A 17,583-nucleotide genomic window follows, 5' to 3' on the forward strand; every position below is an offset into this window, starting at 1 on the left:
TGTCCCTCCATGCTACCCAATCTCTATTCTGTGCTCCTTCACTCCCCCCATACTGTCTCCTCACACCATTCCTCTCAATAGTCACACATTTCCCTCTCCCTCATACTGTCTCCTCACATAATAACCACTTCTGTGTCTATAGTGTTTCCCCATACTGTATCTGCACCCATCCCCCCTCGCTCCTCATACTGTGTCCTCAAATTTCACCCCCCACTCCTTACACTGTGTCCGCACCCATCCCCACTCATATTGTGTCCTCATACATACCCCCGGCTCCCCATACTGTCTGCTCCCATCCCCCCTCGCTCCCCATACTTTGTCCTCATACCCTCCCTCCCTCTTACAATAAATCTTTGGTGTCTTCAGCTCCCCTGGATCACTTCCCACCAGCGTTGCATGCGCCTTTGCAGCACCGGCGAGTGATGGCAGCACCGTGATTAGCTAGTCTGGTCCCGCTGCTGACGTCGCCAGAAGTGCCAGAGCTTCAATTTCACTGGCATCGGAAAGACGTGAGCACAATTGATTGCTCAGAGAACTGCCGACTCGCACCATGGGGGGGTCTGCAAAATGCAAATGCCCTGCCTGTCCCCCCCCCCACATATAGGCCCCTGGTTTTCCTTTTTCTTCTGCGCCACAGAACTCATTGGGGGCGTGTTTTCTTCTATTCTGGCCAATCAAGACGCGGACACGCCCATAGAGAAGTTCTGCAGCAGTAATCTCCCACCGTGATATTATTAGGAAGCGTTTTCCGAGATTTTGGTATTTCTTGGGAGGATTTTAAAGTGGATCCGCTAAAAAAAAAAAATTGTCCCCCATCTGTCGTGCCGGTTATAGCATTGGTGTCTGCTCCCGAGTGTGGCCGCCACCGCTGCACCCCTGGACCTTGCCCCAGTCACACCCCTCTGTAGTGCTGCTGACCTCCAGCAAGGGGCAGTGCTCCACTCAGGTAACGTCTCCACATGGGATACAACGCACAGCCAGCAGGGGGCGCCATAGGGACTCCTAAACCACTAGGGCTCCACCACAGATTTTTTTTTTAAAGGGGATATGCACCAAAACCACACAAAACTTTTCTCAGCGGTTGATGGGGGGCCATGCGACGTCCCCCAAAAGTAGCTGGCAGTGGTCCCAACAGGTGGTGGATTTCTACCAACTGCGATGACGAGAATCTTGCCCAATCACATCCTGTCCGCACATTTTCGTTTGGTCCCCAGTCTTTTTGCAAAAACGAAGTCATTTATAAGTCGCAGTTGAAAAACCTGAAAAGTCAGCCCCTGAGCCTCCACCCTGCAACTCCTCTAATTTAAAGGGACCGCACCCCCTCCTGCTTGTGCCTGCGGCAGGTAAGCGGGGACAGGGGGCGGCTCCTTTAAGAAGTCCACACCTGGCTCCTACCTGAGCTGGTGACGTCAGACAGGTGCGCACAGGAAGAGGAAGGTGGCGGCCATTGAGAAGCTGACACAGTGGCAGTGGCTTCCTACCAGCTCTGTCCCCTTCCTTCACATTACACCCAGGTGTCGCCATGTCCGCCTCCGCCGTCTTCGTCCTGGACCTGAAGGGAAAAGTAAGTGCCCCGGCCCCTGGCTGCTATTCTGCCTGCAGAGCGCTCCAGCGGCGAGGGGACTACATTTCCCATGATGCTCTCCAGCCGGACTATTGGGTGGGGACCCTGGGAGATGTAGTTCAGTAGCTGCTAACTCGGTGAATGCAGGAAACTTCTCTATCATGACAGGAAAGCTGCAGTTTCTCCTGAAGCCTCGTGTTCTAGACGTGTAATGTGCACGGGGCTGTAATAAGCCGCACTGTCCATCATTCTCCTACTCCCTCATCGCATAGGATGGTGTTTGGCATGCTGACATCTGTAGTTCCCCAGCATTAGACACGTCAATCTTAATGACCTATTTTAGGTGACTTTGGGATAATGATACCCCTTTCTACCAAGTCAATTCCTGTTTTTTGCAGTGTTAAAATATATATATAATATTTTTTTTTTTTTTTTATGACACCATTTACTTTACCATATAATATACTGAAAAATGGATAAAATGTGTGGCTGGAAAGAAAAAAGAAAAGACCACCCCCATAATAATCACTCCTACAATGTGGCTTCATGATCCCGCCGTGTAGCCCGGCCCAGCTCCAGGGTCATGGGCACGCAGCCTTACATTACCAAGCACCATCCAATGTCCACCCCAAATGTGTGTGTATAATTTTAATTTTTCTTAAAATATAGATAAATTATATATTTTTATTAGTGTGCAATAAATACAATATTTTATAATAAAATATTATAAAATATATAATTTTATGAATGTCTTATAGGCCATGTCTCACGTACTAATAAAATATAACTTATAAAATATATTTTTATGAAAAAAGATTCTATATTATACACACGTGTGCGTAATGCATAAAATACTTAAACAATAGAGAATTATTACTGTATACAATCATATTTTACACTAATACAAATATTAATAAATAATAAAAATACATTTTATAAAGGGTGATATATGTGTGTGTGTGAAGTATATTTTATAAATTATATATTTTTTTATTAATGTGTAATAAAAAATTAGTTTCTTAAATATAATTATATTGGTCCTTTACAGTCCAGTAGCTCATCATACTGCAAATTTCACCTACTTTGAAGGTGTACATGGCCCCCCCTTATTCCTTGGGCACCTGTGTGTCTGCACAGGTTGCACCAATGATATGTCTGCCCCTAATATTACACAGTAATAAAATTATATATATGAGTACAAACCAAAAGTTTGGACACAACTTCTCATTCAAAGAGTTTTCTTTATTTTCATGACTATGAAAATTGTAGATTCACTCTGAAGGCATCCAAACTATGAATTATCACATGTGGGATTATATAATAAAGTGTGAAACAACTGAAAATACGTCTTATATTCTAGGTTCTTCAAAGTAGCCACCTTTTTCTTTGATTTCTGCTTTGCACACTCTTGGCATTCTCTTGATGAGCTTCAAGAGGTAGTCACCGGAAATGGTTTTCACTTCACAGGTGTGCCCTGTCAGGTTTAATAAGTGGGATTTCTTGCCTTATTAATGGGGTTGGGACCATCAGTTGTGTTGTGCAGAAGTCTGGTGGATACTCAGCTGATTGTCCTACTGAATAGACTGTTAGATGCTTTTTTCTTGCCATAATACAAATTCTAAGTAAAGAAAAACGAGTGGCCATCATTACTTTAAGAAATGAAGGTCAGTCAGTCCGAAAAATTGGGAAAACTTTGAAAGTGTCACCAAGTGCAGTGGCATAAACCATCAAGCGCTACAAAGAAACTGGCTCACATGAGGACCGCCCCAGGAAAGGAAGACCAAGAGTCACCTCTGCTGCGGAGGATAAGTTCATCCGAGTCACCTGCCTCAGAAATCGCAGGTTAACAGCAGCTCAGATTAGAGACCAGGCCTGGTTCCCACCATGAAGCATGGAGGAGGAGGTATGATGGTGTGGGGGGGGTGCTTAGCTGGTGACACTGTTGGGGATTTATTAAAAATTGAAGGCATACTGAACCAGCATGGCTACCACAGCATCTTGCAGCGGCATGTTATTCCATCCGGTTTGTGTTTAGTTGGACCATCATTTATTTTTCAACAGGACAATGACCCCAAACACACCTCCGGGCTGTGTAAGGGCTATTTGACCAAGAAGGAGAGTGATGGGGTGCTACGCCAGATGACCTGGCCTCCACAGTCACCAGACCTGAACCCAATCGAGATGGTTTGGGGTGAGCTGGACCGCAGAGTGAAGGCAAAAGGGCCAACAAGTGCTAAGCATCTCTGGGAACTCCTTCAAGACTGTTGGAAAACCATTTCCGGTGACTACCTCTTGAAGCTCATCAAGAGAATGCCAAGAGTGTGCAAAGCCGTAAACAAAGCAAAAGGTGGCTACTTTGAAGAACCTAGAATATAAGACATATTTTCAGTTGTTTCACACTTTTTTGTTAATTATATAATTCCACATGTGTTAATTCATAGTTTTGATGCCTTCAGAGTGAATCTACAATTTTCATAGTCATGAAACAAAAGAAAACTCTGAATGAGGTGTGTCCAAACTTTTGGTCTGTACCAAAAAATAGAAAAAAAATATTACACACACATATTCATGTGTATATGATATATAATATTTTTTTAGAATGAAAATATATTTTACCAAATATATTTCTATTAATCTGATATACATCGTGTTAATAAACTGATATAGTTTATAAAATGTTTTCTTTCTGGCACCCCTAGGTGATGTCTACCTGCGATCATTTGATATTCCATAATATTTCACAGTCTAATATGTAGGGCGACATCCAGACCAGACTGTACGTATGTGAACCCCTCCCTCACCGTGTAACCGTATATACGTTCCTCTTTTTGTGTAGCCCCTCATCTGCCGGAATTATAAGGGGGACATTAACATGATGGAGATCGATCACTTTATGCCGCTGGTCGTCCAGAGGGAAGAAGAAGGGAACCTGACGCCGCTCCTCGTTCACGGGAAGGTCCACTTCTTGTGGATCAAACACAGCAACCTCTACCGTATCCTCCACGTGTGACGCGCAGACTAGTGCGGATTACATGATCTAATTCTATCTCCACAGGGGCCGCGACACTTTCCCCATACATGTCATTGCAAAACCACAGCCTTTAGCTTAGCTGTCACAGCCTGCTGGAGGGTTATGGATTGGAAACCATTATTCTACAACTGGAGGATACCCGGGTTTTTTGGGGGTAGAATCCTCGGTAGTGGGGTGTGTTTGTGTTTTTTTTTTTTTTTTTATGACCTGCCCTGGAACCTGTATAAGAATGAGCCCCTAATATAATATCAGTTTCTATCTAGCTGCGGGGAAAAATTACCTAGAGTTGTCCATTATTTGCAGGAGAGTTCTACCCAAAATCTTCTTTCCAAGGGAAATCCGTCAGCAGGACAAATGTGATTTTTTTTTGGGGGGGGGGGCTCTAAAAAAAAAAACACCACAGTCCGCCCTTTTGTGCATCTTGGGGTTTAAAGTTGTTGTATTGCATCAAAGTTATTGTTGAATTAAAAAAAAAAAAGTGCAATTCCCCTTTAAGAAGGAATACTCCAGTGATTGGGGAGATTTGGGTAATGAAATAATTCTTACTTTAATCTTTGTGCCATGAACGATATGTATTGCCTTTCCACAGGGCAGTGATAAATGTATGATCGCCAGGAGTCCGACTCCTGGGACCCAAAAATGACGGAATTTTTTTATGATTATTTATAATCGTTGTTACAAGGGGGTGTGTCTGACGGGAGCCTCAGGGGTGTGTCTGACGGGAGCCTCAGGGGTGTGTCTCTTGGCAGCACTACATGATTACTCGGTGAACCATGCTCCCCCTTTGAAAAAAGACGATAGAAATCATAACTAAATAAAAAGGCTTGGCTCATATCTCTGGATTTAAAGAAAAATGCAAATATCTGAAAATTCAGTGGAGCAGCGGGAATATAACAAGGGCAAAAACTGCCTGCTTTTCACCTGGTAACAGGTCCTCCTTAAAGGGGTTTTTCAGCTGTTTAACATTACATTAGATAGCTGTTTAAATAAAAGAAGTAAAATAAATGATGTTTTCCTCAGGAATCTGCTCCCGGCCCCAAAAATCTCTGCCAGACTGGAAGTGATTACATCCCAACCACCAGTCTGTTGACCATGCAGCGTTTTTTTTTTTTGTCCCCCCCCCCCCCGACCCCTTTGTTTCTTGGTGAGAATTTTTTTAGAAGCTGGAAACCTCTTTAAACCATTTCTTTCAGAAAATATAGCTACTCTTTTTCCGAAACACACCACCACACCTGTCCTTAGTTTGTGTCTGGTATTACTGTTCAGTTTCATTGACGTGGAATGGCTGTGTTGCAATACCACGTGCAGCCTGTGCTTGGGTGGGGCGCTGTTTCTGGAAGAGAGTAGCTGTATTTTTCTACCTTCTGTACGATTTTATGCCTTCAGATGATAGACTTGTTGTCCTTAACTCTCTGTCTTCAGTGGTCGCCTTAACCAATAAGAATGCCAATGCGGCTCTGGTCTACTCCTTCCTGTACAAAGTAGTAGAGGTAACCGATCGTGTATAAGTCTCGGAAAGGGATGAGGACAGAATAACTACAACTCCTAGCACACTCTTACAGCTGCCTGACATCCTGCGTCTGTGCAGGCATGCTGAGAGTTGTAGTTCCACCACAGCTATTGCATCATACCATGGGCACCAACCATGTGGGATACTCCCAGCACAGAGCTAGGGTAGAGGTCGATCGTCTTGTACATGTCTAGTGTTTCTTCCTGTAGGTTTTTACTGAGTACTTCAAGGAGTTGGAAGAAGAGAGCATCCGAGACAACTTTGTCATTGTCTATGAGCTGCTGGATGAGGTGATGGATTTTGGATTCCCTCAGACAACAGAAAGCAAAATCCTGCAAGAGTAAGTGAGATCCGTTCCCAGTAACTAACATAGGCTTCCGCTGTGTACTGAATGGCGAAACACAACCTTCTTCAGGTGGTGGACCATGACCATACATTACCTACTGTGTGTGATGGAACATCAATAGTCCGTTTATATTGTACATTACAAAAGTATCTGACCCCCCCCCACCTCTCCTTATTAATGAACTCCAGTGTTTCAGCTTGCTTATTCTACACTGGGGATAAAACCAAGCACACAGTCATGTCCTCCATGGTCAAATACTGAAAGTTTAGTAATGGTGAGGTGGCTAAATTGAGTTCAGACCTCTTTCATTGGCGCACAAACTGTCCACCTCGAGCTTTAAGGTATGGGTTTCAATGGCTGAGCAGCTGTAGGCAAGCCTTCAATCATTAGACGGCGTTGGGGCCAGAGGGTTTGCCTGGGGCACGCGTCGGGGAGCCAGAGGGTTTACCTGGGGCGCGCATCGGGGGGGGCGGAGGGTTTGCCTGGTGTGGGTCTGTTTTTTTCCACAGAAGGGTGATGTTAATATTCCAACATGCACAGACATTTTTTGACTGACACTTTCAGCTTTGTGATAATATTTGGTGAAGATCCTGTATGACTCTGCACACGTCAATGTCCATAAAGGCATGGAGGGATGAGTTGGGATGGGAAAAACTAATGTCTGAACAGTGCGCTTACCACAATCCCCATCTAACACCACTCCCAGCCACAGGGTCTGACCTCACAAATGATCTTTAGGGTGACTGGTCACTAATTCCTACAGACACCTCCAAGGTCATGAAAGTCTTATAGAAACATCACGATCTGAGTGTTTTCCCACTTGGAACTGCAAAAAGCCATTTTGCTAATATCTAAACCCAAACTCTGACCCAAGTTGGAAATGGTATCCTTTGTATTATCTGGTTTGAAAATGTATCGGATAAACTCAGGTTATGTAAGCTGCAGCGTAATAATCAGTCACAGAAGACCGGGGACATTAATACCAAAAGGGACCCAGGACAGATAAAACTGTTACATGGAGGGTGAACACGTATGTCTTTAAAAGAGCTAGAACACTACAAGGGCCCATACATCTGACCAGCGTGCAGGTAGGGGCCCGTGTCCAAATTTTGTATCTGGGCCCAAGTTGGGCCACTGTATATAGGTGAGGCGTGTCGGCCAGAGTTAGGAGAGCGCCCCTATAGAAGAGCAGTATATGGGCCCTTTGCAGCCCAATAGCTCATCATAATGCACAAGTCTCCTGCTTTGGAGGTGGAAATGGGCCTCCCTGGGCCCCTGTACAGCCGCACAGGTTGCACCAATGATATGTCAGCCCCTGAGGCATATACGTAAGGGCTTCACGTGACGGCCATCACAAGGTTGTCATCTTCTTCATCCCTCATTTTCATTTCTTCTGGTCTAGATACATCACACAACAAGGAAACAAACTGGAAACAGCCAAGTCTCGAGTCCCGACCACTGTGACCAATGCAGTGTCCTGGAGGTCTGAGGGGCTCAAGTACAAGAAGAACGAGGTCTTCATAGATGTGATCGAGTCTGTGAACTTGCTGGTGAGCTTTTTTGAGATCTCGTTTTAGGGGAAACCTGACGAAATGAGAAAACTCATACGGTTGTATTTCAGGTGAACAGTAATGGCAGCGTTCTATTAAGCGAGATCGTGGGAAGTGTGAAACTCAAAGTCTTCCTCTCCGGGATGCCAGAGCTGAGGCTTGGATTGAATGACCGAGTCCTCTTCGAGCTTACCGGACGTGAGTACCAGGGTGTAAAGGGAAAGCGCAGGGGTTGGGTTGCCTGGAGCCAGAAGAAAAGCGCCCCAGACTGTGGCCATAGCAAATATATTTACTAGGGTATGGGGAGATGTAGTTGTTCAAGAAGTGAAAATCTCACAGGCCTGAAGGGCTATGGACACCTTCTGGGACAATTTGCTTTTTGGCCTAAAAATAATTTGACATAGGGTTACATTAAAAATTTTGCACTGATTGCCTTCTACAGGTTCTTTGTTTCCCTGCTGGCTGCAGAATGAGTTATCTGAAAATCCATCAGTGAACTCATTCCGACAGGGAGTTCATAACTTTTGTGTCCTTTGCTGAACTCCCATGTGGATTTATGTCCACAGCAAACATAAAAGTTGAGCTGAACTTTGATGTGGTGATGAATTTACTGTCGTGGGGGGGGACTAATAACTATCTGTCAAAACGAGCTCCCTGATGGATTCTAAGTTAATTCATTTTGAAGCCAGGTATAGATAATGCAACACAGAGCAAAAAAGGTGGCAAATGGGGCAAAATTGTTAATGAAGCCTGACTTGCAAGCAGTCATGTCTTGTTGATAGGAGGTAAGTCTTAATGCAGCTGTCACATTTACATTTAGCCGTGCTTGATGCCTAGGTAACAAGAATAAGACCGTGGAGCTTGAAGATGTGAAATTCCACCAGTGCGTGCGTCTCTCCCGTTTTGAGAATGATCGCACCATCTCGTTTATCCCTCCGGATGGTGATTTTGAGCTGATGTCTTACCGTCTGAATACACAGGTACCTGAGCATCTGTTGCCTCTGTCCTCTCTGTTGCTGCTTTCGGGTGTGTAATCCTGCCTATCTAGTCTACTGCAGTACAATTTTATTTTTTTCAAAAACTGGCATTACAAATCAGATGGCTATCTTGTAGGTCACCATCTCATGTGGGGTGTGTCTTGTACTCTCTGTACTAGTAGAGAACCGTGTGCACTAAGGAAGGTGCCGTAGTAGGATCCAACACTATAAAGTAATAAAAATAAACTCAAGGCACTCAACTTAAAGATGTATTTTTTTTAGTCTTTTAATGTAGTCAAGGCAAAACGTTTCGGCCGCATTTGGCCTTTATCAATTACTATGGAACAGAGAAAAATAATAAATCATTATTTAATTCATAATGAGAACAACAAAAATAAAGTATACACAAAGATAGGTAATATTGGTCCAAGTCAGATAAATATAATAGTACCAACATATAGAGGTCCAAAATACAATGCTCAACTTTATATCTCATTATATCAGTTAAAGGAGGAAAGAGGACCGCTATGGGCTCTAACGTAACGCCACCGTATGCTAACTGCTACATGGCAGACTACGAGAGTACTGTGATCTATGCCAGCCAGTTATACCAGGATAATGTCTTGATGTGGAAACGCTTCATAGACAATATCTTCTGTATCTGGCAAGGAACGGTCGAATTACATCATCTTTTCTTCCAGTTACTCAATTCTTCTTGGCCAGGCCTATCCTTCACAATGTCCTTCGATAGAAATGAAATCAATTTTCTAGATACCCTAGTTCTAAAAGACACAGAAGGCAAGCTAACTACAGCCCTATATGTCAAAAGTACTGACAGAAATACAGTTAGGTCCATATATATTTGGACAGAGACAACATTTTTCTAATTTTGGTTCTAGACATTACCACAATGAATTTTAAACAAAACAATTCGGATGCAGTTGAAGTACAGACTTTCAGCTTTCATTTGAGGGTATCCACATTAAAATTGGATGAAGGGTTTAGGAGTTTAAGCTCCTTAACATGTGCCACCCTGTTTTTAAAGGGACCAAAAGTAATTGGACAACTGACTCCAAGGCTATTTCATGGACAGGTATGGGCAATCCCTTCGTTATGTCATTCTCACTTAAGCAGATAAAAGGCCTGGAGTTGATTTGAGGTGTGGTGCTTGCATTTGGAAGGTTTTGCTGTGAAGGAAACATGCGGTCAAAGGAGCTCTCCATGCAGGTGAAACAAGCCATCCTTAAGCTGCAAAAACAGAAAAAACCATTCCGAGAAAATTGCTACAACATTAGGAGTGGCAAAATCTACAGTTTGGTACTTCCTGAGAAAGAAAGAAAGCACTGGTGAACTCATCAATGCAAAAAGACCTGGGCGCCCACAGAAGACAACATCATCTGTAAAACACGGCGGAGGCAGTGTGATGGCTTGGGCATGCATGGCTGCCAGTGGCACTGGTTCACTAGTGTTTATTGATGATGTGACACAGGACCGAAGCAGCCGAATGAATTCTGAGGTATTCAGAGCCATACTGTGTGCTCAGATCCAGCCAAACTGATTGGCTTTATGTTTTGGGTCATTGTCCATCTGTACTATGAAACGACGACCAAAGCAACCCAGGAGTTTATTAAAGCAAAGAAGTGGAATATTCTTGAATGGCCAAGTCAGTCACCTGATCTCAACCCAATTGAGCATGCATTTCACTTGTTAAAGACTAAACTTCAGACAGGCCCAAAAACAAACAGCAACTGAAAACCACCGCAGTGGAGGCCTGGCAGAGCATCAAAAAGGAGGAAACACAGCGTCTGGTGATGTCCATGAGTTCAAGACTTCAGGCAGTCATTGCCAACAAAGGGTTTTCAACCAAGTGCTAGAAATGAACATTTTTTTTACAATTATTTAATCTGTCCAATTACTTTTGGTCCCTTTAAAAGCAGGGTGGCACATGTTAAGGAGCTGAAACTCCTAAACCCTTCATCCAAGTTTAATGTGGATGCCCTCAAATGAAAGCTGAAAGTCTGAACTTCAACTGCATCTGAATTGTTTTGTGTAAAATTCATTGCGGTAATGTCTAGAACCAAAATTAGAAAAATGTTGTCTCTGTCCAAATAAATATGGACCTAACTGTAGCTTATTACACTATCAAAGTTTCCATCCAGTATCGGTAAAAAAAAATCCATCCCAAAATCTCAGACACATAGAATTAACCGCATAGTAACAGACCATACTCTACGTCAACAGCGGGTTAATGAACTACATACCAAGTTTCAAAACAGAGGTTACCCCCAGTCTGTCCTATTGTAAGCACAGGCAACACGGCCCACTAATTGCACGAATGCTAGCGAAAGAATCCCTTTCGTCCACTCATCATCCATTTGCCTATCGGATACATAAGGTCCATACGTCGACATTGGCATTTGTTACATGAAGCCTACCCAGAAATTTCCGAATTCCAACAACCTCTTCTACCGTGCTTTAATAGAGCACCCAACATTAGGTACCGACTGGTACGCGCTGACATAGGCACAACCACTACTATTTCCAGTCAGCTCACCCTTCATACCCCGAGATGTGGTACATTTCCGTGCCTACATTGCACCCAATGTGGCAACGTACTTAAAGGGGAAAACATCCATCATCCCCATTCAGACAAGAAATACAAAATCCAGAAGTACTTCCCCTGCGACACACCATTTGTGGTCTACCTAATCAAATGTCCATGCGGTTTAGCCTATGTGGGAGAAACCACCCCCCAGTCTGTCAAAGATCACATTTCCAAACACAAATCCACCATCCGCTGTAAAAACCTTTTATTACCGATCCCCCATCATTTCATTACCCACAACCATAAAATCTCTCAAAAAAATACATCTTTAAGTTGAGTGCCTAGTTTATTTTTGTACTCTCTGTAGTCCTGCCCTGCGGGGATGTGCAGTCATACACCTTTTTATTTTATTCCCTGCAGGTCAAACCTTTGATTTGGATTGAATCTGTCATAGAGAAGTTCAGTCACAGTCGACTGGAAATCATGGTGAAGGTAAAGCTCAAGAAACTTAGGACCTCAGTCAGGAGGGAGGAGCTGAGTGACGTGGGGTCTTCCTCTCTCACCACAGAGTGATGGAAGGGAGTATGTCCCTCCTATGAGTCATGAGGGAGGAGCTATGGTGTCTCCCCCTCCCATCATAGGATCATGGGGGGGAGGAAGAGCTGAGTGACATGGAGTATGGCCCTCCCATGAGTCATGAGGGAGGAGTTGTGACATGGTGTCTGCCCCTCCCATAACAGGGTGACAGTCAGGAGGGAGGAGCTACGTGACATGTTAACTGATAACCTTGCAGTTCCTCCTGTCTCTTTCTGGGATGGCATGTACAATCATTTCTCTTGTATTAGGCAAAGGGTCAGTTTAAGAAACAGTCCGTGGCGAACAACGTAGAGATTTCCGTTCCTGTTCCAAGTGACGCGGATTCTCCGAAATTCAAGACCAGTGTGGGGAGTGCGAAATATGTTCCCGAGAAAAATGTGGTTGTGTGGACGATCAAGTCCTTTCCGGTGAGCGAGACAAAGAAAAGTGACTCATTCTTGTCTGATGAGCTGGCTGGTTTATATCTGTGGGTTCCTAAAGGTTGAGGCCTCCGCCGTCCATGTCTCTTCTGATCCCTGGTGCACCTTATCAAAAGTCCAATATGATAGTAGTAGATGTCATGTATGATATGTGCTGGGGCCCTTGAGCTGCTGGGGCTGGTGCTGGGACCTCAGGGCCCACTTTCTGTTGGTCCATCATAATTAAGTCTAACATCTTGTTATTATTCTGCAGGGTGGGAAGGAGTATTTGATGAGGGCGCACTTCGGGCTACCTAGTGTGGAGACAGAAGAGTTAGAAGGAAAACCCCCAATCGGCGTCAAATTTGAAATTCCTTATTTCACAGTATCTGGAATCCAGGTAAGTGGCGTCTGACAATTTACTGAAGAAACGGAGACGACAAGTGTTCAGGGATGGGACATGGATCAGGTCATGGGAAGGATGACACCATCACATCAGTCACTGATCACCAAGGATGTAACGCAGCCCACTGAGCTGCCAGGGATATCTACAGCTCTGGTAAAAATTAAGAGACCACTGCACAGTTTTGTAAAAATCAGCTTCTCTACATGTCTGACGGCCATTCCATTCCAGTGTCAGGTGAATTCCATCCAGAGTACACCTCATTCTACTTACTGTGCTTCTGATAATGTGATCACCTGAACCAAATCTTATTTAATGAAGGAAAGTAGAAAAAACCCTGCTGTGGTGTTCACAATCCTCTTGCAATAGGACAAGCTGGATGGCAAAACAAGTGCTAGTAATATCCCAAAAGTAATAGGAATGAAAAAAAATAGCTTTTAACCATGTCAAAGGAGTTGAAAAGAAAAGTCTTGAGTGAGGAAAAGAAGGGCTCAATTCTGGCTTTACTAGCAGAGGGATACAGTGAGCGTAATGTTGCCTCCATCCTTAAAATTTCTAAGACTACAGTCCATTACAACAAGGTCAAGCAGCAGACATTGGGGACAACAAAGCTACAGACCGGCAGAGGGCGAAAACGACTCTCCACTGACCGGGATGACCGTCATCTTATTTGAATGTCACTCAGCAACCGCAGGATGACATCAAGTGACCTACAAAAGGAATGGCAAATGGCAGCTGGGGTGAAGTGCACAGCAAGAACAGTTTGTAACAGGCTCCTAGAGGCAGGGCTCAAGTCATGAAAGGCTTTTTTCTACCTTTACATTAATGAGAAGCAAAGGAGAGCCAGGCTGAAGTTTGCCAAAGACCATAAGGATTGGACCATAGAGGACTGGAGTAAGGTAATCTTCTCTGATGAGTCTAATTTTCAGCTTTGCCCAACACCTGGTCGTCTAATGATTAGACGGAGACCTGGACAGGCGTACAAGCCACAGTGTCTTGCACCCACTGTGAAATTTGGTGGAGGATCGGTGATGATCTGGGGATACTTCAGCAAGGCTGGAATTGGGCAGGTTAATGTTTGTGAAGGATGTATGAATCAAGCCGCATACAAGGTTATCCTGGAAAAACAGTTGATTCCTCCTGCTCAGGCAACGTTCCACAACTCTGAGGACTCTTTTTTTCCAGCAGGACAATGCGCCATGCCACACGGCTAGGTCAGTCAATGTGTGGATGAAGGAACACCAGATCAAATTGCTGTCATGGCCAGCCCAATCTCCAGACCTGAAGCCCATTGAAAACCTCTGGAATGTAATCAAGAGGAAGATGGATAGTCACAAGCCATCAAACAAAGAACTGCTTAAATTTTTGTACCAGGAGTGGCATAAGGTCACCCAAAAGCAGTGTGAAAGACTGGTGGAAAGCATGCCAAGACACATGAAAGCGGTGATTAAAAATCATGGTTATTCCACAAAATATTGCATTTTTTTTATTTTGACCATTTCTCATTTTCTGAAAATAAATCCAAAATTTAGTGCTTGGAAATTCGAAGACATGTCAGTAGTTTATAGAATAAAATAATTTACATTTTACTCAAAAATATACCTATAAAGAGAAAAATCGGACAAACTGAAAATTTTGCAGTGGTCTCTTAATTTTTTTGCCAGAGCTGTACGTGTCAATGTGGATTGATTAGAGGAGCGGGGGTCGAGGTGTACTAGTGTTAAGTCCTGCAGAGGACATGTGACTGAGGCCCACTGTCTGGGTGCATGTCCCACATTAATTACATGGTAAAGTGAACCTTATGGACTACTGTTTATTTCTGAGGGCTAGTCCACTGGGGTAAGCCGTCCACATTCATTGTTGTGGAAAGTCGCCTATTATATGTGTCTGTAGGATTGTATTTGTTACTATATTTGTCCTTTTTCTAGGTTCGTTACATGAAAATTATTGAAAAAAGTGGATACCAAGCACTTCCATGGGTCAGATACATAACCCAAAGCGGAGGTAAGTGAATAATGTGGAAGGAGGGTGAAAACACAAAGCTGCGGTATAATATAGCCGTAGGCTGCTATACTAGTCATCGTATCACTGGTGTCTGTGTCGTTCTCTAACTTCTCCCTCCATAGAATTTTACAAGCACTAACTGTCACCACTGGTAAATGCTGCGGTCATTGACAGATCATGTCGCAGGGGGTGCTCTATTCTAACCACTCAACAGTGCCCCTGTGACGAGATCACATGGTGCTGATGGTTTGCTATGATGGCAGGGGGTCTGATGAAGACTCCTGTGCCTGTCATGACTGTACTCCTGGGAACGACACCTTCTGGCTGGCGTCCATAGAAGTCCAGTCTCTCAAAATATAAATGTAATTAACCCGATTGGTAAATGCTGTAAAATGGGGAGGGGGAGGGGGTGAGGGTAACACCTTAATTTTGATAAGGTAATTTCTGGTTTAACAACTTTAAAATAAACCCCAAAAGGAGTCAGTTGTTAAAATAAAATGGAGTAAATTAAGCAAAAATGATTTTAATTTTGAGTTAGTTTTTGACCATGGGAACTGATCATCACCACCAATGTCTGGATGATGAGGTGGCCCTAGTAGAAAAAAATTAAGAATCCCTCAGGGGTGTGGTCTAAAGATGAGTGGTTAAGCCCGCCCCCGCTGATCCATAACAGCATGATTTAGACTACCCCCATCTCGTTGATTGGTCCTCCACTGCATTTTCAATCTAGGACAGAAGCTCCCAATTTAGTGGACAGGAGTGCCTTTGTATAAGACGGGCCATCACTCAGGCCTTGGTCACAGCTTTTTGCCTGTTGTTCCAATGGTGGGATCAAGGGCTGAGGTGGCCACATTCTGGAAGTGATTTCCCCCTCTGAGCCAAAAAAATTTCCCTGGGAGGAAATTGGTTTTAAAGCCGGGACAGTCCCTCTACAAAGAGAGAATCTGCTCAAAAAAGGGATGTAGTTGAATTAAGAGATCTGTGTACAGTTTAGCACTACCCACTGAGGTCTGACAATGTTTGACCCCCAAGGGGAATGCCAACATCCAGCTGTCAGTTCATTCCTCCATTTTCAGGCAAAATAACAGAGGAACAAGACAACAGTTCTAAGAAACGATGTTCTGCTTAAATCATGAGGAATCATTCTGGAAAACTGACAAATCCCCATTAAAGGAATTGTCCAAAACCAGGAAACGGCGCCACTTTTTGGTCCGTCTTTTTCAATTTTTTTTTTTTTTTCTTTTGCAGATTACCAGCTCCGCACAAACTGATCGTAACCAAGAATCTCTCCTTATGCATGTGTGAGGTGCTCCTGTCTACGGCCTGTATTACACTTTTCATATGAAGATAAAGGGAACAAAAAAAACTAAGTCTTTATAGTACGGAAACCAAGCATCAAAAAATAAGATTTTTGGCGAGAACAGTTGTGATCCGGAGGCAACAGATTGTATCCCCAGAAGTGTCCTCAGATAGGATTTTTCCTACTGAGAGAGATTCCTATTGCTGGTCGTAATGGGGGCAAACCTGTACCCTGCAGAGGACACTAATGATGGGACCATAGGATGTACGGTGCCACCTTCAAGTCTTGTATTGACAAAGGGGTGTATGAACTTAAAAAAAAAAAAAATCCAAAGTTTTTTTTTTTTTTGGTTTTAATCTAATTAAAACAAAATGCTCTTTCTAAAGTTAAAATTATATAATTATTTGTAAGAATTAATTAGATTTGGGTAAATGATGGGGGAAAGATGTTGGATCTGCAGTGTGGAAAAAGTGTCCTTAGTTTGGGATCCTTGGGAAGGTAACGTGTGAACTTGAGGGGCGTCCTAATGAGGAAACATCCCCGTGTGTGGTCGTTATCGGAGCGCTCTGCATACGACAAGGTTGGGATCCAACAATGGCAATTACAAGGAATTTATGAAATTAAAGTGAATTGAATGTGAATTTTCTTTACATAAAATCAGGGAAACTGATTTAACACTTTCCTTGATGGGCTTCCATACTTTAGTGTCTGGACAACCTCAACCTCCTCCAAAAAAACTTCTATTTACATCGAATTCTATCTGTTCCACGTTGACAATTTCCTACATCTACTATATGTGTAAAAATAAACTGTCTCTCTGTAAACTGTGACCAGGGTGATTATTAATTTGTAGCTATCCAGTTGCTTACAAAGTAAAAATTTCTATCAGCCCTGTGAGCCAGAAGTGTAGTTTCAAGTTTTTCTAAAAAAAATAAAAATGCAGTACCACTTCTGACCACTGAAATGCCTTATATTTTCCATAGACTCCAATGAAACAGCGCCCCCAGTTCCAAACTGACTTTATTGATATAATTGTTCTTTTTAGGCATCTGAAAACTTTAATAATCCTTGGCGTGGGTGTTTTTGGGAGTATAGTCGATTCTAGAAGGATAATTTACAGTGACGCCTGTGAAGTAAGGAGGAGTCCCTTCTTTTTCAGTAGTAAGCAAAGTCTAATATCAGCCAGCTGCTGCTTAGAAATGTGCCCCTCCCAAAACTTTGGACCACACCAGCCACTAGGCTTGACAAAATAAGCCCATTTGGAGCCAGTTGGTGAGTAATACCTCTACTATGGACAATGATGGCACCCAATTCTGTGTTCAATGGTGACACATTGGCCCCTAAAACAATGGTCGGAG

At 43.4% G+C, this 17,583-nt stretch overlaps 1 protein-coding gene across 1 annotated transcript; it reads left to right on the forward strand.

Annotated features, from left to right (window-relative positions):
- The first annotated feature begins 1,385 nt into the window (after positions 1-1,385).
- Positions 1,386-17,049, forward strand: AP1M2 (adaptor related protein complex 1 subunit mu 2). Its single transcript, XM_073587559.1, has 12 exons — positions 1,386-1,564; positions 4,401-4,557; positions 6,018-6,085; positions 6,315-6,445; positions 7,854-8,001; positions 8,073-8,199; positions 8,839-8,981; positions 11,944-12,015; positions 12,369-12,527; positions 12,793-12,918; positions 14,850-14,925; positions 16,174-17,049. Exons 1-12 carry the CDS (start codon positions 1,523-1,525, stop codon positions 16,194-16,196), a joined length of 1,272 nt encoding a protein of 423 aa, XP_073443660.1. The 5' UTR covers positions 1,386-1,522; the 3' UTR covers positions 16,197-17,049.
- The last annotated feature ends 534 nt before the right edge of the window (positions 17,050-17,583 follow it).

Source organism: Dendrobates tinctorius, unplaced genomic scaffold (genome assembly GCF_039654945.1).
Source record: "Dendrobates tinctorius isolate UK_male_01 unplaced genomic scaffold, ASM3965494v1 ptg000099l, whole genome shotgun sequence".
Lineage (NCBI taxonomy): Eukaryota > Metazoa > Chordata > Amphibia > Anura > Dendrobatidae > Dendrobates > Dendrobates tinctorius.

Excerpts from the sequence above, each read along its gene's own strand:
- AP1M2 (XM_073587559.1), top strand. The coding sequence starts at position 1,523 with ATGTCCGCCTCCGCCGTCTTCGTCCTGGACCTGAAGGGAAAA. Across the intron at positions 6,086-6,314 it reads TCCTGTACAAAGTAGTAGAG|GTTTTTACTGAGTACTTCAA; the intron begins GTAACCGATCGT and ends TTCTTCCTGTAG. Across the intron at positions 6,446-7,853 it reads GAAAGCAAAATCCTGCAAGA|ATACATCACACAACAAGGAA; the intron begins GTAAGTGAGATC and ends CTTCTGGTCTAG.